This window comes from Engystomops pustulosus, chromosome 2 (genome assembly GCF_040894005.1).
Source record: "Engystomops pustulosus chromosome 2, aEngPut4.maternal, whole genome shotgun sequence".
Taxonomy (NCBI): domain Eukaryota; kingdom Metazoa; phylum Chordata; class Amphibia; order Anura; family Leptodactylidae; genus Engystomops; species Engystomops pustulosus.
Window position 1 is genome coordinate 186,249,185 of NC_092412.1, and position 25,392 is coordinate 186,274,576.

At 40.5% G+C, this 25,392-nt stretch overlaps 1 protein-coding gene across 2 annotated transcripts; it reads left to right on the plus strand.

Moving 5' to 3' along the window:
* Positions 1-6,764: 6,764 nt before the first annotated feature.
* DDX20 (DEAD-box helicase 20) lies at positions 6,765-23,751 on the plus strand. Of its 2 annotated transcripts, none has more exons than XM_072137598.1 (12): positions 6,765-6,920; positions 8,463-8,691; positions 9,763-9,857; positions 10,048-10,216; positions 12,558-12,672; positions 13,497-13,639; positions 13,721-13,859; positions 14,043-14,101; positions 14,239-14,321; positions 15,135-15,240; positions 16,741-16,842; positions 19,778-23,751. In XM_072137598.1, exons 2-12 carry the CDS (start codon positions 8,508-8,510, stop codon positions 20,923-20,925), a joined length of 2,343 nt encoding a protein of 780 aa, XP_071993699.1. In that variant the 5' UTR covers positions 6,765-6,920; positions 8,463-8,507; the 3' UTR covers positions 20,926-23,751. The 2 variants fall into 2 exon arrangements, with proteins under 2 accessions (XP_071993699.1, XP_071993700.1); XM_072137599.1 differs by having other exon boundaries at positions 6,776-6,920; positions 8,504-8,691.
* The last annotated feature ends 1,641 nt before the right edge of the window (positions 23,752-25,392 follow it).

Consider the following 25,392-nt stretch of genomic DNA (forward strand, 5'->3'; position numbering starts at 1 on the left):
GAGTCATTTTGCGCCAAAACATGCGCCTAAATGAAAATTTGTGCTAAATCACAAATCATGAATTCAGTTCAGTATTGTGAAAACTAGTCTAAGCAATTAATGAATTTGGCGCAAGCAGGGTCTATTTTAAGGCGACTTTGCGCTGTCCTATGTTCGTTTGGTGCAATGGAAAGTCATTTGTACCACAACTGTGCCAAAACAATGCCAAACATAAACAAAAAACCCAATGATAAATCCCCCCAAGTGATTCTATCCCATGATATACAATGACTGCCACTAGGTCTTATTTTCAGGTGAGGCCTTAAACTTTAGAACTTGAAAAAGAAAACAGAGTATTTGTGCTCACATAGTTCAGTCAAAATCTTGGGTATATGTGAATGTGTACTTATATTTGCATTGCATGGATTTGGAGTTCCCCACCTCCGCATATATCAGTATACAACCAAGAAACAAAACGCCATTCAAGCAAATTGATCACTTATGTATTTTAGTGAAAAATACACATATATTCTTTTACTTCTTCTTATGTTTCAATTTTTTAATTATTTACAAAATAATCCACAGTCCTTTTGAGTCATACATCCAAGGAAGCATATTATACTGCATTCGGTATACCTTCTTAGTCCTCTTTGTCGACCCAAAGTGGATAACGGGCAAAGACATTACACGAGACGAGACCTGGTCTCTGCCCGTTAATCCACTAGGAAGTCTGCGATATCCTTCAAAGAGAGACTAAGAAGGTAATTCACCGACTGAATGGAGTATAATATGCTTCCTTGGATGTAGGACCGTGGATTATTTTGTAAATAATTGAAAAATTGAAAAATAAGAAGTAAAAGAAAATATTTGCATTACATGATATTTTTCACTAAGAGATATAAGAAATTGATTTGCTTGCATGGAGTTTTGTTTTTCCATAGTTTGTGCTCACTTGGCTGCTAAGACCCAAGAAATGGAAGCAATGTAAAAGTAAAAGCTATTGCTGTGCTGCCCTCTCCTGGATGTCTCGGAGACTTACAATTCTGATGAAGACAGCGCGTTACATTGACATCGCAACCTCATACTGGAGATTGCGCTTTAAATGTAAAACTGCTGCAATTCAAAGCTGCAACATAATAACAAATATATTTAGAGAACTACTAGTACATGTGATAAAAGCAACTTGACTTACAGTGTTTAAAATGAACAAACATTTTACTGATTGAATAGGAATCTGAAACAATACTTTGTGAAATCGTAGGTCATGGAACAAAGTTGTTAGGAATTTCCTCCTTTTAATTCTACGTTAATGGATCAGATAAGAAAATTTTATTATTTCAGACCCCATCATGCCCCATCCTTCACTCCTGCAGACACACCGATTGAAATCGTATAGTGTTATTGTATTGGTAGTAGCAATCCACTGACGGCAAAAGAGATTTTGGCCAGCAGCACACAGCCATGGCCGATATGTGAATTACTTACTGTGCGCTGGCCGGATTGCATAGACCGACCATAGTGCAGAGGTCATGTCATGTGTGATACAGGTGCTTCCCAATAAATTAGAATATCAGCAAAAGATTTTTTTTTTCTGTAATTTAATTCAAAAAGTGAAACTCATATATTATATAGAGCAGTGATTTTCAACCAGTGTGCCGCGACACATGGTCGGGTGTGCCACGGGGAAAGTTCCCCAAACTATGGTGGCCCCTGTGTTTTGTTTCCCAGAGGAATGTAAAATGAGAAATACTATAGTCATGAGGCTGGAGTACTACAAGTACCAGCTCATATGCTGAGTATTTGTGCTGGCACTTGTACTCTGGCCTCATGGCCATAGTACTTCTCATTGTACCCCTTTATTTTGCAGTATATTGTGTGTGTCTTTCCACCATTCCTGCCAGGATATCCCTTTGTGTTCATCGAAACAGGCCCAGGTTTCACACTGAGTGAGAAAAATAAATTTAGAATCTATATTATTAACTATATGTATAATATGACTGTTTTAGTGTCATTTTGTGCTATTTTGGTTGGTGGTGTGCCCCTGGATTTAAAAAGTGTGCCGCGGTTCAAAAAAGGTTGAAAATCACTGATATAGAGTCATTACAGAGTGAACATTTTCAGGTGTTGATTTCTGTAAATGTTGATGATTATGGCTTACAGCTAAGGAAAACCCAAAAGTTATTGGAGGAGATTTTTCAATCTGTCTACATCAGAAAACTGGAGTAAATTGCACCTACAATGCCACATTAATTGAAGATTTCAGACCAATTTTTTTTTCACCTAGGACTGTATAAAGTTATTATGGGGGAGATATATATGGTTATATTTGGAGTCTCTATATAGTTAGTTATTATAGGGGGCTGTATATAAAGTTATTATAGGTGGGCTATATATAGTTATTATAGGGGTACTGTATATAGTGATTATAGGGGACTGTATATAGTTATTATAGGGGGACTGTATATAGTTAGTGGGGGCTGTATATAGTTATTATAGGGGGACTGTATATAGTTATTATAGGGGAATAAATATAGTTATAGGGGGACTATATATAGTTATTATAGGGAGCTGTATATAGTTAATGCTGTGGGATTGTATATAGTTATTGCTGGGGGGGACTATACATAGTAATTCCTCTGGCTGTACTTGGGGCTGTATACAGTGATTACTGGGGTCTGTATACAGTGATTTCTGGGGGAGCCGTATATAGTGATTGCTGGGGGAGCTGCATACAGTGATTGCTAGGGGAGCTGCATACAGTGATTGCAGGGGGGACTGTATACAGTGATTACTGGGGGAGCTGTATATAGTGATTACTGGGATCTGTATACAGTGATTTCTGGGGGAGCCGTATATAGTGATTGCTGGGGGAGCTGCATACAGTGATTGCTAGGGGAGCTGCATACAGTGATTGCTGGGGGAGCTGCATACAGTGATTACTAGGGGAGCTGCATACAGTGATTTCTGGGGGAGCCGTATATTGTGATTTCTGGGGGAGCCGTATATAGTGATTGCTGGGGGAGCTGCATACAGTGATTGCTAGGGGAGCTGCATACAGTGATTGCTGGGGGAGCTGCATACAGTGATTGCTGGGGGAGCTGCATACAGTGATTGCTAGGGGAGCTGTATACAGTGATTGCAGGGGGGACTGTATACAGTGATTGCTGGGGGAGCTGTATATAGTGATTGCTGGGGGAGCTGTATATAGTGATTACTGGGGGAGCTGTATATAGTGATTACTGGGGGAGCTGTATATAGTGATTACTGGGGAGCTATATATAGTGATTACTGGGATCTGTATACAGTGATTTCTGGGGGAGCCGTATATAGTGATTGCTGGGGGAGCTGCATACAGTGATTGCTAGGGGAGCTGTATACAGTGATTGCTAGGGGAGCTGTATACAGTGATTGCAGGGGGGACTGTATACAGTGATTGCTGGGGGAGCTGTATATAGTGATTGCTGGGGGAGCTGTATATAGTGATTACTGGGGGAGCTGTATATAGTGATTACTGGGGACCGGTATATAGTGATTACTGGGATCTGTATACAGTGATTTCTGGGGGAGCCGTATATAGTGATTGCTGGGGGAGCTGCATACAGTGATTGCTAGGGGAGCTGTATTTAGTGATTGCTGGGGGACCGGTATATAGTGATTGCTGGGGGAGCTGTGTATAGTGATTGCTGGGGGAGCTGTATACAGTGATTACTGAGGAGCTATATATAGTGATTACTGGGATCTGTATACAGTGATTTCTGGGGGAGCTGTATATAGTGATTGCTGGGGGAGCTGCATACAGTGATTGCTGGGGGAGCTGCATACAGTGATTGCTGGGGGAGCTGCATACAGTGATTGCTGGGGGAGCTGCATACAGTGATTGCAGGGGGGGAGCTGTATACAGTGATTACTGGGGAGCTGTATATAGTGATTTCTGGGGGAGCCGTATATAGTAATTGCTGGGGAAGCTGTATATACTGTAGTCATTACTGGGAGCTGTTTATATATAATGGTTACTTTGGGCTGTATATAGTGATTGCTGGGGGGCTGTATATAGTGAATACTGGGTGCTGTTTATAGTGCTTAGTGGAGAGGCTGTATATGGTTATTATATATAGTTATTGCTGTTTCCTGTCAGGACTACATTCAATGGGGCCCCGCCAGATTTTGTGCCCAGTGGCCCCCACTAACCTTAATTCAGCCCTGACTGCACCTAGTGATAAGAATTGAGACCCTTTGCTGTGACGCTCATATTAAACTCACATGCTGTCCATTTCCTTCTAATGCACGAGATAGTTTTACTCCTTCATTGGAGTCCACACTCCTGTCTATATAAGACCTCACAGTGCATGTCAGAGCACATGGGAACTGCCCAAAAATAACGATTTATGCAGGGCCAGGATGGCGACAGAGGAAGACAAATAGCTGGTTAGAAAGGTAATAAAGGGGTAACAAGGCGGGGTGCTGAGAAATAGATGGAATAACCTGCTGACATGTGTCCTTTAAATGGAACAAGTTTGGAATGACTGCTAAGCAATCATGGGAGAAGATATATGACCTATAAATCACAAGCCTTCAATAGGTAACCTCTCAAAAATTTCAATAAACAACATAATCATGGGGGTGCTGGGCAGTGATAATTGATGATTTTGCACGATGGCCAGAGGTTAGTATTCAGAAATTTCTCTAGTACATGGCGCATGTACTGAGCCCTGTATACACTATACACATATAATACATGCGCAGTACTGAGCCCTGTATACACTATACACATATAATACATGCGCAGTACTGAGCCCTGTATACACTATACACATATAATACATGCGCAGTACTGAGCCCTGTATACACTATACACATATAATACATGCGCAGTACTGAGCCCTGTATACACTATACACATATAATACATGCGCAGTACTGAGCCCTGTATACACTATACACATATAATACATGCGCAGTACTGAGCCCTGTATACACTATACACATATAATACATGCGCATGTACTGAGCCCTGTATACACTATACACATATAATACATGCGCAGTACTGAGCCCTGTATACACTATACACATATAATACATGCGCAGTACTGAGCCCTGTATACACTATACACATATAATACATGCGCAGTACTGAGCCCTGTATACACTATACACATATAATACATGCGCAGTACTGAGCCCTGTATACACTATACACATATAATACATGCGCAGTACTGAGCCCTGTATACACTATACACATATAATACATGCGCAGTACTGAGCCCTGTATACACTATACACATATAATACATGCGCATGTACTGAGCCCTGTATACACTATACACATATAATACATGCGCAGTACTGAGCCCTGTATACACTATACACATATAATACATGCGCAGTACTGAGCCCTGTATACACTATACACATATAATACATGCGCAGTACTGAGCCCTGTATACACTATACACATATAATACATGCGCAGTACTGAGCCCTGTATACACTATACACATATAATACATGCGCAGTACTGAGCCCTGTATACACTATACACATATAATACATGCGCATGTACTGAGCCCTGTATACACTATACACATATAATACATGCGCAGTACTGAGCCCTGTATACACTATACACATATAATACATGCGCAGTACTGAGCCCTGTATACACTATACACATATAATACATGCGCAGTACTGAGCCCTGTATACACTATACACATATAATACATGCGCAGTACTGAGCCCTGTATACACTATACACATATAATACATGCGCAGTACTGAGCCCTGTATACACTATACACATATAATACATGCGCAGTACTGAGTCCTGTATACACTATACACATATAATACATGCGCAGTACTGAGCCCTGTATACACTATACACATATAATACATGCGCAGTACTGAGCCCTGTATACACTATACACATATAATACATGCGCAGTACTGAGCCCTGTACACACTATACACATATAATACATGCGCAGTACTGAGCCCTGTATACACTATACACATATAATACATGCGCAGTACTGAGCCCTGTACACACTATACACATATAATACATGCGCAGTACTGAGCCCTGTATACACTATACATATAATACATGCACAGTACTGAGCCCTGTATACACTACACACATATAATACATGCACAGTACTGAGCCCTGTATACACTATACACATATAATACATGCGCAGTACTGAGCCCTGTACACACTATACACATATAATACATGTGCAGTACTGAGCCCTGTACACACTATACACATATAATACATGCGCAGTACTGAGCCCTGTATACACTATACACATATAATACATGCACAGTACTGAGCCCTGTATACACTATACACATATAATACATGCGCAGTACTGAGCCCTGTATACACTATACACATATAATACATGCGCAGTACTGAGCCCTGTATACACTATACACATATAATACATGCGCAGTACTGAGCCCTGTATACACTATACACATATAATACATGCGCAGTACTGAGCCCTGTATACACTATACACATATAATACATGCACAGTACTGAGCCCTGTACACACTATACACATATAATACATGCGCAGTACTGAGCCCTGTATACACTATACAGACATACATATATATATATATATATATATATATATATATATATATATCAAATATATACATGCATAGAATGAGCCCTGTATACACTATACATACACACATATTGCTCTGTAACACACGCGCCGCGTATAGTGACCGCTTTGCTAAACACAACTCAGTGACAGTCAAACTCAGGCTCGTCACACGATGACGCAATACCCGAAGCTCCTCCCCTACACGTGACTGACCACATGGTCGTGACGTCACGTAGGTGCTTTAGCCCTGGAGGTCCGGTTCCTGCACTGGGATTGCGCTGATCTCGTCCTCCCTGATAGCGCTGCTGTATGGTAAGTCAGGGGGTGACTAGTAAGGAGGAATGCGGAGGCCTGTGCCAGCAGCACGGCGCACACATCACCCGCCTGCTGCAGTGTACATGATCTGCCGGCACCTGCACTGATAGGCCCGGGCACTGCACACATGCTGCTGCTTCTTACAGGGGGTCTGTATCGGATGATTCCTCATTATAACGTCGGGGGGTCTGACACCCAGTTGGGCACATCTTAGGCCACCAGTCACATGGTGGGACTGCAGATGAATAGGACTGTCCTGCAGTACCGAGCACCACCATTATACAATGTATGGCGCTGAGCTTGGGGAGCAGTGACCAGACTACAGAGCTTGTTCTAACTGCTCCTTCCTGATGCCTGAAATATACAATCAATGGTCCCCTGCATGCAGACTACTCTTATATATTCTGTATGTTATAGTATATAATTGTGTAAGTTTCAATATATTAATTTAAACATATATTTTATAAATATAATTAAAATTTAATTTAAATATGAAAGGGAACCTGTCAGCAGAAATATACCTAATAATCCACTACCATTATGTTGTGAAGCAGCTGAACATCTTCTAGATGATGTTTCTTTCATGAGCCAGTGTGGTGACATCGTCCAGAAAATCAACTTTGAAGTGAGTTGTAAATTTGGTGTATAAAGTCAAGGAGGTGGAGAATTTAACACTGAATCCAAGCTCTCCCTGCCTCAGTAAGCCTCCTTCACTGTAATTGATGGTCCTTCACCCAGAGACCTCACTAACCTGATTCTGAAGTCCGGTGCAAGATGTAAGGTACGGGAGGAGGCGTTCAGAGGCAGGAGGAGCTTGACTTCACTGAACTCTCCGCCTACATGACTTTATATTACCAGTTTACTTCAAAGTTGATTTTCTGGGTGAAGGAGCCATGTTGGGCTATAAAAGAAACATGATCTGTATGGTGTAAAGCTGCTAGGCATCATACTGGTAGTAGTTTATTCGTCCAGACGCTGATGACAGGTTCCCTATATGTAGTATTTTACTGGTTAAAGGGAGCAGTGCCCAGAGCAGTTTCAGGCTCTTTTAACCACTGAACAAAATAAGAAAATAATTTTTAAAAATGGTAAGAATGAAAATGACAAATTATCCCACAAAACACAATCCCAAACACAGCTCTGCAGGTGGAGAAATTAAACTATTATGGCCATTGAAGTGTGGTGACATCACATCCATAGTGAAAACTATTTTGTGTATAGAGTTTTGCTTATGCGTAAGTAAAGGTAAAAATACCCAAATTTGATGTCTCCAGACTTGATTTTGGTAATAGTTTTCATGTTATTTACACCGCACTGTCAACTTTAAACATTAATAAAGCTCAACATTGCATTTTTTCCAATTTTGAGTATGCCAAGATGGTGCCATCAAAAATCCTACTCAGCCCTCCCAAAAAAACAAACCCTCATACAGGTATGATTATGAGAATTAAAAAAAATGGAACTGTTTGGACATTTCAGTCCAAAAAAAGTTAGTCGCTAAGCAGTTTTGGTTTTTCTCACTTACCTTTTATCTTTCAGGTCTTGATTCAAGTATCTTAAAGGGCTTGACCTTCCAACAGAATAATGGCGGCCCACACATTGGGCTCTCGACCTCGCACTGGAGATGTCTTACAGGGTCCTGGTGAGGCTACGGATTTCAGCTCGCTGCTCCTGTCACGACCTGTTCTTGAAGGCTTAGAGGCAGCAGGCTTCACCAGGCCCTCTCCAATTCAGAGCAAGGCCATACCGCTTGGAAGATGTGGATTAGGTGGGTGAGTTATGGAAAGGGGCATTGTTAGAGGGGTAGGAGGGGTTGTTCAGATATAAAGGAAATTTACCATCAAGATCAAGCATGATAGATCCAGGCACCATCTTATATTTGTTATACATGACTACCTTTCCTTCTAAAATCAACTTTGAAAATTATGCTAATGAGTTCAGTATAAGGAGGGCATGGATAACAAATATAAGTAGATTACCATAGTCACAGTGCCTGGATCAATGAGTATGTTTCCCGGGTTTACCCATGCTCGCTTGTGATGGTAGATTCCCCAAAATAACACATTGCTTCATGTCCACATGCTATGTATATATTTCTATATAGAGAGAATAGGGGATACGTTTCACATCAATGTGGTCCAATCAGTGCTCCACTTACGTCAGTGGTCCTGTGCACAGTCACTGTAGAATTTTGTCTGGTAGTTTAATGGCGTTTCTTTTGTGGGACACAAGCTTTTAGCAAACATAAAATTGCTTAACGAATCTGCTTCTTAAATGACTCCAGCCATCATGAAAATCGGGATAACCAAACCTCTGTGCTGCTGTAGCAGTGGTTGGTAGAGGAGGTCACGGTGGTCAAGATGGAGAGACCTGTATTTTGAAGCCTTAAGTGCCCCAGCTGGGATGATTAATGTGAGTGGGAGGGGGACACTTATAATACGCCGGCTTTTCAGGCTGGCAGCGCAGGACATGTTATAGAATTTAGTAAGTGACCATTCAGCTTGCATGGTCGCGAATTGTAGTGAGGGCACAGAACTGCCTCGTACCACCCCACCACCGGCTGCACTGGTGGTCCTCTGGCAATTGTTTTCTGGCATTGAAACCCTGGTAAATGTCCCCCCAGAAATTGTAGCAACATGTGATCCCACAGACATTTTTCATCTATCCACATAATGTTGACTTTGCTTATCATTAGAATGTAGATACAAAGCCACTCCTTACTTTTCACTTCATGACCGTAGTGAGAAGGACTCTTTATTGTCACCGCTCCATTCATTGATGGGTAATTGATGGGCATTTCCTTCATGTCTCCCTTTATTGTACTTTTTCTTTCTTTTAGATTTGATTGTTCAGGCAAAGTCTGGCACTGGAAAAACCTGTGTCTTCTCCACTGTGGCTTTAGATTCTCTCATTTTGGAAAATACGTCAACACAGGTATTATTTTCTTAATTTCTCTCAGGTGTGACATTGATCTAGCCATGGCAAGCATACTATGCGGATCTATCCCATAATCTACAATCTACCAAGAATGGTAAATTTGGTAAAAAGGTTTTGGTTTATAGATTATTCTTTTATAGCAGTCACTGTATTAGTATAGTGTGTTTTTTTTTGTTTGTTTTTCTAGATATTGGTGTTGGCTCCAACAAGAGAAATTGCAGTTCAAATCCATTCGGTCATTGTATCTATAGGGAGTCGCATGGAAGGGTTGGAGTGCCATGTGTTCATAGGAGGGACACCGCTGCCACAGGATAAAGTTCGGCTGAAAAAGTGTCACATAGCTGTGGGCTCTCCTGGTAATCTAATATTATGATTCTGTATACTTTTACTTTATCAAACAACTGTGATATTGAGCATGTGCAATAACACTTTCCTTGCACCGCCACATCCAGCCAGCTGCATAAGGAAAGTGTTATTGCGCATGTGCGTGACTTGCATACAGCTGGGTGACATCTGCAAGGTAAGCGGACCGGACCAGGGGAGACTATTTATTAAGGCTGGAGCCATGAGGCACTCCCGTGACGTCAGTCGGAGAGCCTCAAGCTCATTATTATATATAAGGTATTTCCTCAGCAATACGGCCATCCTGAAACTATTAAAAACCAGTGCCTTACCCTGGAACCGGTAACAAGCAGTCAGGTGAGGGCACTCTACCCTCAGTATACCTGATGGATGATGTCCATTAAGTCAGGGACTGCCTGTATAACATACTCTATAGTTGAGCATAGTGACTGCTCATGTGCAGCTAATGGAAACGGGCCTGTATGTTCACCAGATCACACAGACTGCACACATTGCATTATACCAAAATATAATGCAAGGACCTCCTGTCTGTCAGCCATATTAATGGTTAATATAGGGCCGGCATAGCAGTTTTGCTGGCACACAGGGAGTCCTTCCATCATATTTCTATGTAATGCAAGGACGCGTGTGCAACAAGCCTTATTTTATTCTGTTTTTAGCATAGAATATAGAAATATTTCCTCTTTTATAGCTACCTTTAATGTTGGTTCTGTGATCCAACTAAGAATCTATAGTGTTAAAGGGGTCACCAGTTCACTACAGGTTTATCTCTATCCCTGGGAAAAGCTTGCTAAATACTCGCAGTGCCAGTAGTGGGATCTTCAGAGTTTTCGGACAGGGGTCCGTTGTATCACAAATGAGTGAAGCAGCAGGTTGGATGTGTTTGGCACTCCATTCGCTGCCTATGGCACTGATGGAGATAACCGGAATACTGACCTCTGTTAGCGTCATTGAGCAGAGAGATGTATGAGTGACCAAATTCTCATCATCTGTGGGTGGCCCACCACTGTCCTGTGAATTAGGCAAGATGGGGTCCTTCTCTGCAACATGATGTTCACAGATAAGACATTGTGATTTTGATCCAACAAAGAATGTTGGGTTTAATTGAATACTCGCCATCCACCTACACACCAAAGCTGCTGCTACAGATATTATAACTTAGAATATTTGGTATGAAGGGGGTTGTCTGGTTACTGCAAGTTAAAAATAGTAATAAAGAATTCTTTCCCCTATCCACAGAAAAGGGGGATAACTTGCTGACTGGTGGCGATTGCAGTCGTGTACAGGGGTCCATTGTTCAACATATTAATCTAGGGGCAGGTTGGACCTGCCCGCTGTTGCTCCATTTACTGCTTGTTGCCCTAGTGGAGATAGCAGAGTTCAGTTTTCGTCTATCTCTTTAAGCGTTGTCGAGATGAATAGAGGAAAAGGCGCATGCGCAACCAGCTTCTATATACTCCCATTTTCTTGATCCATGGGGGTCCCACCTTTGGGATAATTTACACTTCTCATTTTCAGTGCTGCTCAGTGCCAAAAGAGGACCTGATATTAAAGGGGTTATCCGGGTTTAAAAAATTTCTTATGGCCGGGCTGGGGAGGGCTATTTAAACACAATAAACATGTACTTACCTCCTCCGGTGCTGCCGATGTCCTGCGCCGCGGCCGGTCTTCTCTGTGTGCCGGTTTCATTACACCGGCGCACAGGGAGCTTCCGGAAGCTCCCATGCGCACCTTCTCCCAGCGCTTACAACGCTGAGAGATAGGGACGGATGGGAGGAGCCGTCCACATCACGGACCGGAAGCTCCCTGTGCGCGGCTTCCGTGCCCCTGTAAACAAACAGGGGCACGGATCAAAGGGACCGCGACGCGGGACATCAGAGGCGCCGGAGGAAGTAAGTCCATGTTTATTATGTTTAACTAGCCCTCCCCAGCCCGGCCATAAAAAATTTTTTAAACCCGGATAACCCCTTTAAGCAAGTAGTAATATGTAATTATTTTTCAATTTACATTTTATTCTGTGACCAGAAAGCCAAATTTATTGAAAAAAAATAAACTACTATATGAAGATTTTCCGCTCTTGGTACGTGCTATGAGTCGTAGTCTTGATGTCTCCTGAGAAGTAACACAAATGTTGCCTGCTCCGCATCGTTCTTCTGTGAGCGCTGGCATCCGGAGCCTGGCTTTTCTGGAATCTGTTCAGTAATGGCTGGAGTCCATCTTTGGCTTAAGTGACTATCTGCTTTTAATTATGTGCAGAAATAAACTCTGTCTTACTCTGCCAGACAGCATTTGCCAGTCTGGGCTTACACGAACATTTCAATATTTTATTTGCAGGCCGAATAAAGCAATTAATAGAAATTGGCTTTCTCAACACATCCAGCATTCGTCTATTTATTCTTGATGAAGCAGACAAACTACTAGAAGAAGGAAGCTTCCAGGAGCAAATTAAGTAAGAAATTGTAACGTTAATTGGGCGCTTTAATTGAACACTTAATGTAGAAAATGCCCAGGAAGACGTGAATTCCTTCTGTAAAGAGAAAATGGACCTCTCCTGGCATCTGTTTTAGTAAATACTCTCCTTCCTCAAGAAGTAGTGATCAGAGGGGTTGTATTCCCTAGAGAAATGTATGAATAAGCTGATAACTAATTCTTGCCATTCCACTAGTTGTTAGTTGTGTCCGCACTGAAGGTAGTTGTAACAGACAGGTGGAATATCAGAGGAACTGCACAAAACTAAAGAAAGTCATTCTATTAAAGATGCCCCAGAATTATGACATTCTGGAAAATATGCATGTTAGAATTTCTAACAATTCCTATTTAATATTCCTCCTGTTGTGCTTATTTATTACTATAATATAAAATAAGGGGATATTACAATTATTTGTTGCCTCCCAATGTCTCAGAAATCCACAACTGGCTGCATAAGTTGCTGTCATTGATCCATGGGTTCTCAGGGCTTGTTTCAGCCAATGAGTGGTGTCCTTAGAACTGGGAACTACACATACATACTGTGATCCGAGGAGGCCACTCATTGGTTGAAGCTGGTCCCATGAGGCCTCAGAACTTGCAGTTGGGCCCAGTATCTTGTAAGGTTTCTGGTTTATCACTAGGAAACACTAGGTAAAAGAATTTGCACTGCTTTTCTCCGCATACTGGTGAAGATTATGTTCCCTGTTTTGTAATGATAAATTATCTGTTTTTAATTGACTCATAGGTTGATTATGTTTTTGCCATCACAATAAATGATAACTTTCACTTTTTATATTTTATCAGTTGGATTTACTCCTCTCTTCCTGTCAACAAGCAAATGCTAGCTGTCTCCGCCACATACCCAGAATCCTTAGCTAAAGCACTGACCCGTTATATGAGGGAGCCAACCTTTGTCAGGTTAAATGTTACTGACCCCAGCCTCATAGGTATGTATAGTCCAATAGAAAACTCTCAGGCAGCATTAGTATGGCATTGGACGTGACATTTGTCCTTCTGTGTGTGACTAGGGTTGAAGCAGTATTATAAGGTGGTGAATTCCCATCCTCTTCCACACAAGACTTTTGAAGAGAAGGTGCAGCATCTACAAGAGCTGTTTAGTAGAGTTCCCTTTAACCAAGCATTGGTGTTTTCTAACTTGCACAGCAGGTAAACCTATTGCTTTCCCCAGCGGATTATAATATAAAAATAGAATGATAATGATGGCTGATAATAAAGAATTTATTTGAATGTGCTATATCTTCTGTATGGTCCAAATATAGTAATGTTGATTTGTATTATCTACCCTAGTATAATTTCTGGAATTCTACAAACCTATTTTTATTTTGATAGGGCTCAGCACCTGTCCGAAGTGCTTACTGCCAAAGGTTTCCCAGCTGTGTGTATATCGGGTAAGTCATAAAGGAGAGACTATTATAAAAATATACATTGAAATTTAATATAGAAATGTGTAATTTAAACTTAAGTCATTAGGTTAGTGATAATTCATTACAAACTTACCATTTATGAATCTATTTTCGCCTCTTAGGCAGCATGAACCAAAACCAAAGACTAGAAGCCATGGCCAAACTGAAGCAGTACCATTGTCGTGTTCTTATTTCTACTGATCTTGTAAGTAGCTTAAACAATGGTTAAACAGTCAAAGGGTAACCCAGATCTTTAAAGAGGAACTCCATCTCAATTATGACCTATCTGAAGTATAGCTGAAAGGTGCAGGCCCCACTTCTTGGACCCACACTTATCATGAGAACGGGTGTCTATTGACTTCTGTCTCACTCCTTTTCTTTCTCTCCAGTTAAGTCAATGAACTGCTGAAATTAGCCAAGGATACTTGACTATTTTCTCTACCCATTGAATTGAATGGAGAGTTTGGGGTTAATGTGACCACTGCTCCACTCAAGATTGTGAGTGAGATGAAACCCAATAGACCTCTGCTCTTGTGATGGGTGAGATGGGACAACCCCTTCAAAGAAACTTTGAGGGTAAGTCTCTGATTCTTAGGAGTCTGGAGAAGAGGCACAGCAAGTCCCAGGAAATGTTGTATAGGGATTGGAATACTCCTTTCCCATAGAAGTGCTTACTATTATAACTACATCCTATTTGGTTAAACTAGGAGTACATGGATCTGACTGTTAAAGAACTGGACACAGCACTAAGCACCCGCATTACTCACTTTGTGGTGGTTGAATTTTCACTAATCTACAATGGTAAATTAGAGTTTATTGGTTAATCACATGTTGCCCTTTGAATTGGGCTTTATTTCTGTAGGACATAAGACTTCCTCTCATTCTTACATTTATACAGCCAGGTGTAGATTTTCTTTTAAATAGAATTATGTTTACCATTTATAATACAGCATTAATTGTGTTACAGAATACTATTCTGCTTTTGAAATCACGTGTATGTTTTTCTTTTATTTGCTAGACCGCCCGTGGTATTGATGCTGACAAAGTTAATTTGGTTATAAATCTGGATGTACCACATGATTGGGAGACATACATGCACCGAATTGGAAGAGCTGGGCGCTTTGGTAATCTATTTATTGCTCGCTTTTTGTGTGGTTTTTTTTTAATTTTTTTTTTTATGATTTTTAAATTTAAGCACATAATAAGTAATAACCCTTCTAAATCTCTCCGGTACTGGATAAGACTTGCATTACAGAAATATGACTCATAGGTTAGTTTCTGACAGCCATGCTTTGTCTTTGTCAGCCACATTTCCTGGACTTAACACTGCATGGTAGTCATTGTAGTACTGTACAGATCATAAAATAATAAGCTACCCTGCTGTATAACTGCAGTTTATTTTATTAATTACTCGCTTATCCTGAGAAAAGGTCATCTCAGATGGGCAGAGGTCTGACACATGGCATCCCCACTGTATGGCTGTGGTAGAAAACATGGTATTTAGACTCGTTCTGTGTCTTCTTCAGAGTACCAATTACAGCACTATGCATTGTATTGCAGCTCTGTTTGGTACTGCAGTTAAATCCCAATTACAGGAAGCCCCCAGGTTACATACAAGATAGGGTCTCTAGGTTTGTTCTTAAGTTGAATTTGTATGTAAGTCGGAACTGTATATTTTATCATTGTAATCCCAGCCAGAACTTTTTTGGTCTCTGTGACAATTGCATTTTAAAAATGTTGGGTTGTCATGAGAATCAGGATTAACAATAAATCTTAATTACAGACACCTGTGATAACTGTTACAGCTGTTTATTGTAGCCTAGGACTAAAGTACAATAAATTACCAATATCCAGAGGTCCGTTTGTAACTAGGGGTCGTATGTAAGTCGAGTGTTCTTAAGTAGGGGACCGCCTGTACTTGAATGGTACAGAGCTGTAAGCAGGCCATGTGCCCAATGGACACAATATGGGACACTTATCATTTGTAAACAAAAATGTTGTATTTGGCAGAAAAAAAAGTGGAACTGCACCTTTTGTGACTTTTTACTGTCAAAAAATACAGGGTAACTCTCTCCACTTGCAAATTGGAGGAGTTATCAAGAAAATTATGATTCTTTTGGCTAGTGAAAGCCTGCATTAGCTGAATTTGTAAAAGTCGCAAAGCTACAGCAGACTCATCAGACACATTTATTAAAGGGCCAAAGCCACTTTAATAAATCTGAAAGGCAGTAAATACTTGCACTTTAACAACTTTATCCAGCCTGACTACGGGAAGGAGGTCAGCAGACCTCTGTTCTTGAATAAGAGGTAAGACCTGTATCTTTCATCTATTTGAGATATTCTCATGGGAAAATCCCTTTTAATGTCCCATAAATATTCTCTATAGATCGGCAATGTGTTGTATGTTTGTGATGGAGTAGGTGTCACATTTGTACCACAGAACTCCCCACTAGACCTGTGGCATTACCCTGGCCATGTAGCCACACACTGGATGCTGGTGTATGAAGCTCCACTTCCATTTGATTTATGGATGCAATTACATAGTTAATGTTAATGCTTATTTTCTTGCTTGCATTGAAGGGCAGTATTGAAACTAATCTTTTGGAACCTCTGTGTTGTCACAGGTACCTATGGACTGTCTGTCTCTTACTGTTGTCGGGGAGAAGAAGAGAATTTGATGATGTCAATATCTCAGAAGTGCAATCTCCGACTACTTCCACTACCTGGTAAATGTGATTGTGGGGCAGATTTAAAACACATGGGCCGTGCGGGGTAGCATGATAATTGTCATTTACAAGTTTCTGCTCTGGCTAAGAATATTCCATTGAGTACTGAGCTTAAACGGATTGTCTCATTAAGGCTGCATTCACAATGCCGTATGGGGGACATATTATACGGCTGTCGTATATACGTCCCTCAGAGACTTAAATGGGTGCACGACGCCCTACGGGAGGGTTACGGTGCGGCACTGTACCGTTCCGTACCCTGTGAAAAGATAGGTTTTGTCCTGTGTTTTCTTGGCATACAGCACTGTGTCCTATGTTACTCTATGGAGAGGGGCGGGCGTGAGCAGCACTCGCCCCCTCCTCCTCTCCCCGGCGCCGAGGTGCTATGGTACGGCGGCACACGTTAGTGTGAATGCAGCCTTAATGTGGTTTTCTTAGCAGCCTGTTTATAAATATACAGTGAAAGTGACAACTGTAATATATCTTCCAAGATGAAAGCTCTTCCTTTTACTGTCTTTGCTCCTCTCTTTCAAAAAATTAGTTTTAGGGGTAATTAAGAGAAATGTGATCAGTTTGTGCACTGTGCAAGCACCATAAGGATATATAAAATCCATAATAATGGTGTCCCTTCTTCCCTTGTCCAGAGCATGTAACCTTTTATCACATGTAACTATGATGCATTGGGGGGAGGGGGGGCATGTATCCATACTTTGACCTGTTCTTTTCTCTTCTTTTTGCAGTTTTTTGGGGACTTTTCTGTTGCAGTGCTCCTATATGTATATTTCCAAGACTGATGTTTTCTCTGTTTTGCAATTTTATTTTGAGCAATTTTGAGACTCTAAGTGCAAAATGAACAACAACTGACCCCATGTTTCGTTCCATAAATGCACCTAAAAAGTCACAAAAAAACTGCAAAACAGAGATATAGAGAAAAAAAAACATGTATCACAGTGGCATATTTAAAGATGCATAGCACTGCTAAATTATGCTAACTTCAGGCAACTTTAAAAAGTTGCAAAAGAACACAAATGATGCATGTGTCCCATGGAGTTCCTTCCCTACACATTTCTGCTCTGTGAAATCCAGCCATTGTGTGGTTTGGGATTCATGGACTGAGTTGTGTTTTAGCTCCGAAATATCTGCTAAATTCAGACTTGCTATATAAAAAGATTATTGAGACCGGTTTACATAAAAACTATAGAGAGTGGAGGAGGAGTGAGTCAAAGCAGCTAGATCTGCACCCAGCTTCTAATAGAGAACCGAAATATGTATAAAAAGGCTGCAGAGAAAAAAAAGAAAAAAAGAAAAAAATCACAATACATGTTATACAATACCCACAAATGATGTCACTAGTCATGCACATTGTACTTTCAACTTTGGTAAAAGTTAGGTACACCTTACGACAACCCTATCCACATGTGGATTTGGAGTATACATACATCATAGATGAGGTGAGTCTCTGATAAGAAGTATATTTAGACGCATATAGAGCTAATTTGTACAAGTAACTGACAGACCTGAGCCGGTTGTAACACCAGACTTCTTTGGCAGCTGTATTGTCATTGCCACTTGGCATTAAAGGAAATCTACCAGCAGGATGAAGGATTGTAAACCAAGCACACTGACCTACTGGTGTGAGCCCCCTCTGGCAGGATCTGCTCTTTTTTTAACTTCCTATGCCCTTGTTTTTAAGAAAAAAAGGCTTTAAAAAAACAGGGCATAAGAAGCTAAACTAAGAGCAGAACCTGTCAGAGGGGGCACACATCAGTATGTCTGTACGCTTCGTGTACAATCCTGGCGGCAGATGTTTTTTAAGTATCACATCACACAATAATTTATTTGTGGCAAAATCCACTATCCCATTGAAATCAATGGTGGTCACTGTGGATGATACTGCTATCATGGGGGAAAAAAAGAAAGGACATGTCCTATATTCTGTGCAGGTACTGTTAAATAGGACATGTTGTTGGATCTGTGTTGGAAAGCCCTGGAAAAAAAATTAAATCTGTGTTCCGGTCGTTTACTCTGTTACCCCTGAGTATTAGAAGTCTGGCTCTAACATTGTATTCACATGTGTGTTTTGTTTGTTTTTGTTTTTTTTTTTTTTTTTTTGGTTTCCTACCACACCGATCATGCATTGATTGAGTGGATACATTTTAAGGCCGAAATCACATGGTATTTAGTTGAATTACTGTAAAAAAAAAACTGTCCAAATGACAGCCACATTGTTTAGTCAGTCACCCAGACTCCTGACATAGTCATTTATGATGCATGTTTTATAGTACTGAACTGTAGTCTTTTATAGAGACTACAGTGACTATGATATTGAGCCCTGATGTAGTGTTAAGTTCAGGAGAGACGGTCAACATTCAGTCCATATTTACTGTGTGAATGTGTCTTAATAGGAGCTTACCATTTCTTCCTCCACCTACTGTAGGACAAAAAGATAGTTAAAACCTGCCCCACTTGATGAGCCGTGAGCTTCATCTTCTCCAGCCAGCTAAAGATGTTGAAAATCTTGCAGGATGGCAATTTGAAGGCAACTACTTTTCCTTTTTTTATTTTTAGATTTAGTGTTGTTTTAATTGACCAGTGAAATACATTTTCTTCTCAATTAATTCTATTAAGAGTAAGATGAGCTTCTACCTGCTGTGACCCAGACCCTTACCAAAATGAGAGAGGTTATAAATGGATAGAATATGACCAAGCATGCTCTGTCACTCTTTATAGAGGTGAATGGGCACATCAAAAACCACCAAGTCTGTTCAGTTGCATGACTATCTGTGAATGGGAGTGTAGGACGTAAAAGAGTACAGAGCTTGATATTCTAGTCTTTTCCATACTTCCTAAACTCTTCTATTCTATTTCAGCTTTTCAGATGTTTTTTAATTAATATTTTTGCACCTGTTATCTAAAATGTAACTTTTCTGTGCAGAGCCAATTCCAGATGGGCTAATGGAAGAAGCTTGTGACTGGAACATTGAGGTATTGTCAATGAAGAATTCTTCTCAAGCTGTAATGTCAGAAGTCAAGGCAGATGATTCCTTCACAATGCAAAGTATGGACATGACTACTTTACCAGACCTGGGCACACACAGGAAAACTAAAACTACTCAACCTAAGCAAAAGAAAATAACTAAAAAAAAGTCCACAGAAAAAGAAAATCCACAGGAATGGATGCAAGGAGAGAGCTCTGGCTTGTCTAAGAAACTAAGTGATACCAGTAAACCGAGAAAGACATTAGAAGGCTTAGAAAATGAAAAAAAAATCAAACATGGGCTGGATAATTCTCTTCCTAAAATCCCAAGTTTATCTTCTTTTAAGCGTCCTGTGGTTTGCACATCATCTTTTGCTGAGCTTGTTGAAGATTATGAACAGTTTATTAAGGAAGGCTTAGAAAAACATGTGGAAGTCATCCGGGTTTACTCAGACACAGGGAGTCGTGCTGAGAGACTTTCTTCTGAAAACCTGGAGAATAGCTCAATAGACATGCCCTCAGATACTGCACACACTCCTGAACAGTATAACCCAAGTGTGAATTCAAGTGATGACAGGTATAGCTCATCCAGCTCCTTATCAGAGAGTGAAGACAGTAGTGAAGAATCCACACATTCCCTAGAAGAAATGAAGACCAAGGAACAGTCAAGCTCTTGTCCAGATCTCTCTGCTGAAAGAACGGACGGGGCAGCCAATTGCCTATTGAATGTAGATGATGTCCCAATGGCTTCAGAAGATGTCCAGCAGGCAAGCTTGGTCAAAGCTAACTGTTTAGTCGCTAAAGATAAAATTATCAGCAATTCCAAAAAGCTTAGGAAACGGGGTAAAAAGGTAACCCAGCTTTCCAAAAGAGAACTATGTGCGGAATCTCAAGATGACATGTACCAGCTAGACTATGTTAACACCAGTGCCTTTCCTTATGGCAATATGAGCTATGCTGACTACTGGCGGTCATACTATCAAGCATGGCAGAGCTACCACTCTGCTGTCTCCAGCTCGTATTACCGAAACGTTTACAAATGCTCCAACTGGATGTCTGCTTACCACATGCACTCGGTGTATCTCCACGAAATGCTAAAGCCTTGATGCCACCTGCTGCCCTCCAAACTCACATTCTCTTAGCCATCTTTCTCTTGTGACGCAGCTTCTTCTTATTTCATAGCCCTTGTGACTTGTGCATGATTTATAGCCAGGTCTTATTAACCCTTCTATTTTTATGGGCTGCCGGTCCTGTAAAGAGTGCCTTTCTGAACCGCTATAGCACTAAATCGAAACAAATTTAATAATTTACAAAAACGCAGTGCATTTCGCCACTAAAATGTGTTCCCCTTGTCTGTGAATTGTCTTTGATTCTAGGCATGTGGAAGTTGCACATGACTTTTGCTGCTTTCGGTCTTTGAGGGGAAAGTAATGTGTTACTTGCTATCAACGAAAAGTCCAACAGGTTTGGATATGTTCTGATCAGAAGCTACTTGGACAATCACTGGATGTGGCATTGCAGTTTTGCATGCTGTATCGCTGTGTAGCCTAAGCCTGACCTATTGCCTCTTTTGTTACGTCCATTTTAGTATTGTTCTACCTCTTGGAAATGTCTGTATAATAGACAAGCGGGAGTTACCATTCACCTTGTATTTACATAGTCTGACATTGTATTATCAGTGCTGACTTTGTCAGGCCTCCCTGGCCCACATCCTACTGAGAATTGTAACTCTAAGTGTAAAGAGAAAGAGGATCTGAATAGTACAACACAATGTTTATGTTCCAGAGTTATTTCATAGAAATCAAAACTAACATTTACAATTAGGTGTTCCGTATATATATCAAAGGTATGGTAAGTCCTATTTCTTTAAAGGAAAACTACCACATGCATGGTAGTAATTTAAACTAAATATACTTTCCTGATCCCGGCACATCTTCATTAAAGGGGTTGTCCACTTTCAGCAGACAATTGATATTGTTTAAGAAAAAGTTTTACTGTTCTCCATTATAATTTTTGTATCAATTCCTCACCGTTTTCTAGATCTCTTCTTGCAGTCCAATCAAAATTTTCTCTGTTTACTACCAGTTGATATAAATCTGTCCATGTTGATGTGATGGACACGCAGATGCACGAGTGCACGAGCCGTTATTCTCACAGAGAGTAATCGGAGGCATGTGATAATAGCGGCTCGTTCACCTGTGTGTTCATCACTAAAAGTAAACATTGGTGATTTCTATAGTAGCACAGTAAGCAGAGATCTAGAAATTCTCTGCTTGTTTGGAAATTTTCATTGGGGAGAATTTATCAAGAGCTGGCGCTTCGTTCTTGATGTTCGTCACACCCACATGTCTTGCCAGATATGAAATAATTATTCTGAAACATAGTTACTTCACAAACTATCAATTGACAATTTGCCATTATATTTTTTTAAAGAGGAAAAACTGATAAAAAAGGAAATACACTTGTTTACTAAAAGACATATAGAAAGAGCTGACCTTCTTTAATGAAAAAAATGTCATGAGTAAATGAATTTGCTTAAAGGGCACCTGTCTATATGTATGGGACTCTTACAGCATTCCTTCATGCAGCTGAAGCTTAGGGTTAAAAATCTTTTTCTATACGCACCTTACCACCTTTTCCACCTTGAATCTTGGGTGTGGAAGCCTAAACCCCAGCTGCAGATTTATGGGCTCCCAACCTACTGACAGGTTCCCTACAATAATCATTTAATTAAAAAAAAAAAAATTGCTATTTGGGCACTGAAAACTTGGACAACATACACTTTAGGTATAGTGATCCTAATGCAACAAAGTCATCTTACCTCTAGATACTAGGAACAGAGATGATACTAAACAATAGGCAGATTTAAAGGGGACCTTTTTTAAACCCCCAAACCACTTTACACACTTTAAAGTTTTATCCTGCCCCTAACATTGTTCCATGGTTTGCAATTGCGGTGGAATCATCCGCAGCTGATCGGCAGCACATTACAATACCAGCATAGTGGATAGAATTTTTTTTCTATAAATCTATCCATATACTGTGAAAAAAAAAATTGGGGGAAACCAATTTCCACCTTTCGAGTTTCTTGCGACAGAAACCAGACGCTTTTGAGTGCAGAATGATTACAGTCTAAAGGCTATGTTTCCCTCAACTTGAGGTTTCCAGAATATCCCTTTGTCCCCTATCTGCAGGATTTGTTGTATATCAGGGTCCTCTATTCAAATGATCAGTGAGGGTCCCAGCGGTGCTGTGATAAAGTAGCTGCTATTTTGTGTATCCATATGTTGCGCAGACCCATGTTAGTCCTGTGTTATCGGAGTCCTACCTGCTTCCATTTCTCCCAGGGTTTTCACATGCACATTTGGTAGGCAGAAAAAAAGTTAGTGACCAATAATTGTATTGCTGCAGACAACACAATATTTGTTTTGACATGATGGTCTTCTGAGAAATGTAGGCACACAAAATTTTAAGTTTTTTTTTTTTTTCAGGTTTGTTGCAAGGTTTTACATTATAAAATACATGGAAAACCACATTGAAAACTAAGCCCCTGATCCACTGCTTATAGGTTTCTTAGGCCCCATCTTCTATTTCCAGTTTAAGATTTTCTTTTATTATTCTGTGATTTAGGCTGATCAGTTTGGCTACTGGTTATACCACCAAATACTTTCATGACTGCTTCTTTCTTTTACCAGGACATTGCATAGTCACATCTTATCTATTACTGAATTAAAAAGCTAAAAACTGGAGTCCATACTGCTAAGTAGAGCTGTATACAGTCGTTGTGCTGCTCTGAAGTATATACTGCCGTGACTGGAACGTAATATTGTTATGGTTATTTATGCTCGTGGTTGAAGTTGAAATTCTTTCATGTTTCTATAAATATACCTTTACAGAATTGTAAGCTGTCAATAAACTTGATTTCTATGCTATTTAATGAGTGATTTTGTTGGAGCTGTAACCATGTCACCAAGTAATAAAACTAGTGTACCTTCTATAGAGAGTACAAGCTTGTATGTCCTTGATTACACACTTCTGCTTCATGCAAAGATGAGTGGGTTGTCTCTGTCAAATTAGGGCTTCCCATATTCTTTCCAAATAAATTTCTCACTAGTATTAGGCTTGTTGCCCACGAACGCTGGACTGGTATATCCCGTCAGTACACAGGTTTTTCAGGACCAAACTCTCTCATGGTATACAGGCCTAAGGGTGGTTACTTACCATGTGTGACGTTAGGTCACCAAATAGACTACAGGCCTTACTAAAGCCAAATTTAATGCAGAGAGCAGGCTTAGCATCCTAGCCACTGCCTCCCAGTATCTACTGCCATCCTGTATCTACTGCCAGAGTCTACTGTCCTGTATTGAAAACCTTATTACATTATGGTACCTGAAGTGTTTGTGAAACAAACCACACAATCATGTGTGTAAGCCCTCAAAGGTTTTTAACATTTTACAAAAATGGACAATAGCCATAGTTCACATTATTGCTAAGTATTACTGTTGAGTTATAATATATTGTCAAGAAGGCGGTCCTGTCAATGATTGACAGCTATAATTTTATGGACACTGATCTATTGAAGGCTGTCAGTCCTTTATAGCATTACCCCTGTGGCTTTCAAGCACAAAAATAGAGATTTAAGTGCATAAGATACAAGTTAGGGCAAATTTGCGGCCGCATGTACGTCCCCATAGATTGCAATAGCGGTGCCACACATGTGTGGCAACGATCCAGCCCGCACACCGCAAAAAGATAGAGCTTGCTCTATCTTTTGGCGTGTGTGCGGCCGTGCGCCGCTATTCTCTATGCAGGGAGGAGGGGTCACGGGCACGGCGGGCATACCGCTGTGTGAATGTACCCTTAGGCTGACTACAGACAACGGTGTTCAGCTCATGGAAACTGACCCTTATCCTGTTCGGATCCCACGAACATGAACATTGCAGTGGGTGAGAGTTCCTGCATTATATTAAATGGGATGCAAGGAGTCCTCTGGCTGACCTGCAGCACTGGTATTGTAAGAACTGTTATTGTGATAACACTGAAGTTTGGCCAGCAGACGGAGTCCGTGCATCATATTTACTTATGATGCAAGGACTCCTATACTGTGCAATTTGTTCAGTTAATGCGAGCGGAACAGCAAAGGGGTCTGTTTCCATTGGCGGGATACGTTTGTCTACAGCCGGCCGCATACTGTGTAATTTCCCACTAAATTCTGTATTGGTCTGTTCAGCTACTCCTGCTCTATAACATGCTACTTACAGATTACACTGCATTTTTATGTGACATTTCAATTTAAATTCCTGCACTTTTTCAGTAAGTGATGGTCTTCATGGTATAAGTGTGCATGCAGAGCGGGGTTTCTTTCCATATATCAGCCTCCCCCTTTAAACATGCAAAGAACAAGAATTGTAGTTAAGGATGTGTTACACTGATTTTTTTTTTTTTTTTTTTTTTAACCTGCTCTGTAACATGATTTCTGCTGATAGATCTACATTTTCAATGTATCTGCGTAATTATAGCAAAACCTGTGTGGATGGGGCCTTACCTGCGAATTCAGGAATGAACACTCAGAA

Coding starts and splice junctions, on each gene's coding strand:
- DDX20 (XM_072137598.1), top strand. CDS start 8,508: ATGGCGGCCCACACATTGGGCTCTCGACCTCGCACTGGAGATGTCTTA. Junction 13,640..13,720: donor TACTGACCCCAGCCTCATAG/GTATGTATAGTC, acceptor GTGTGTGACTAG/GGTTGAAGCAGTATTATAAG. Junction 14,102..14,238: donor CCCAGCTGTGTGTATATCGG/GTAAGTCATAAA, acceptor TTCGCCTCTTAG/GCAGCATGAACCAAAACCAA.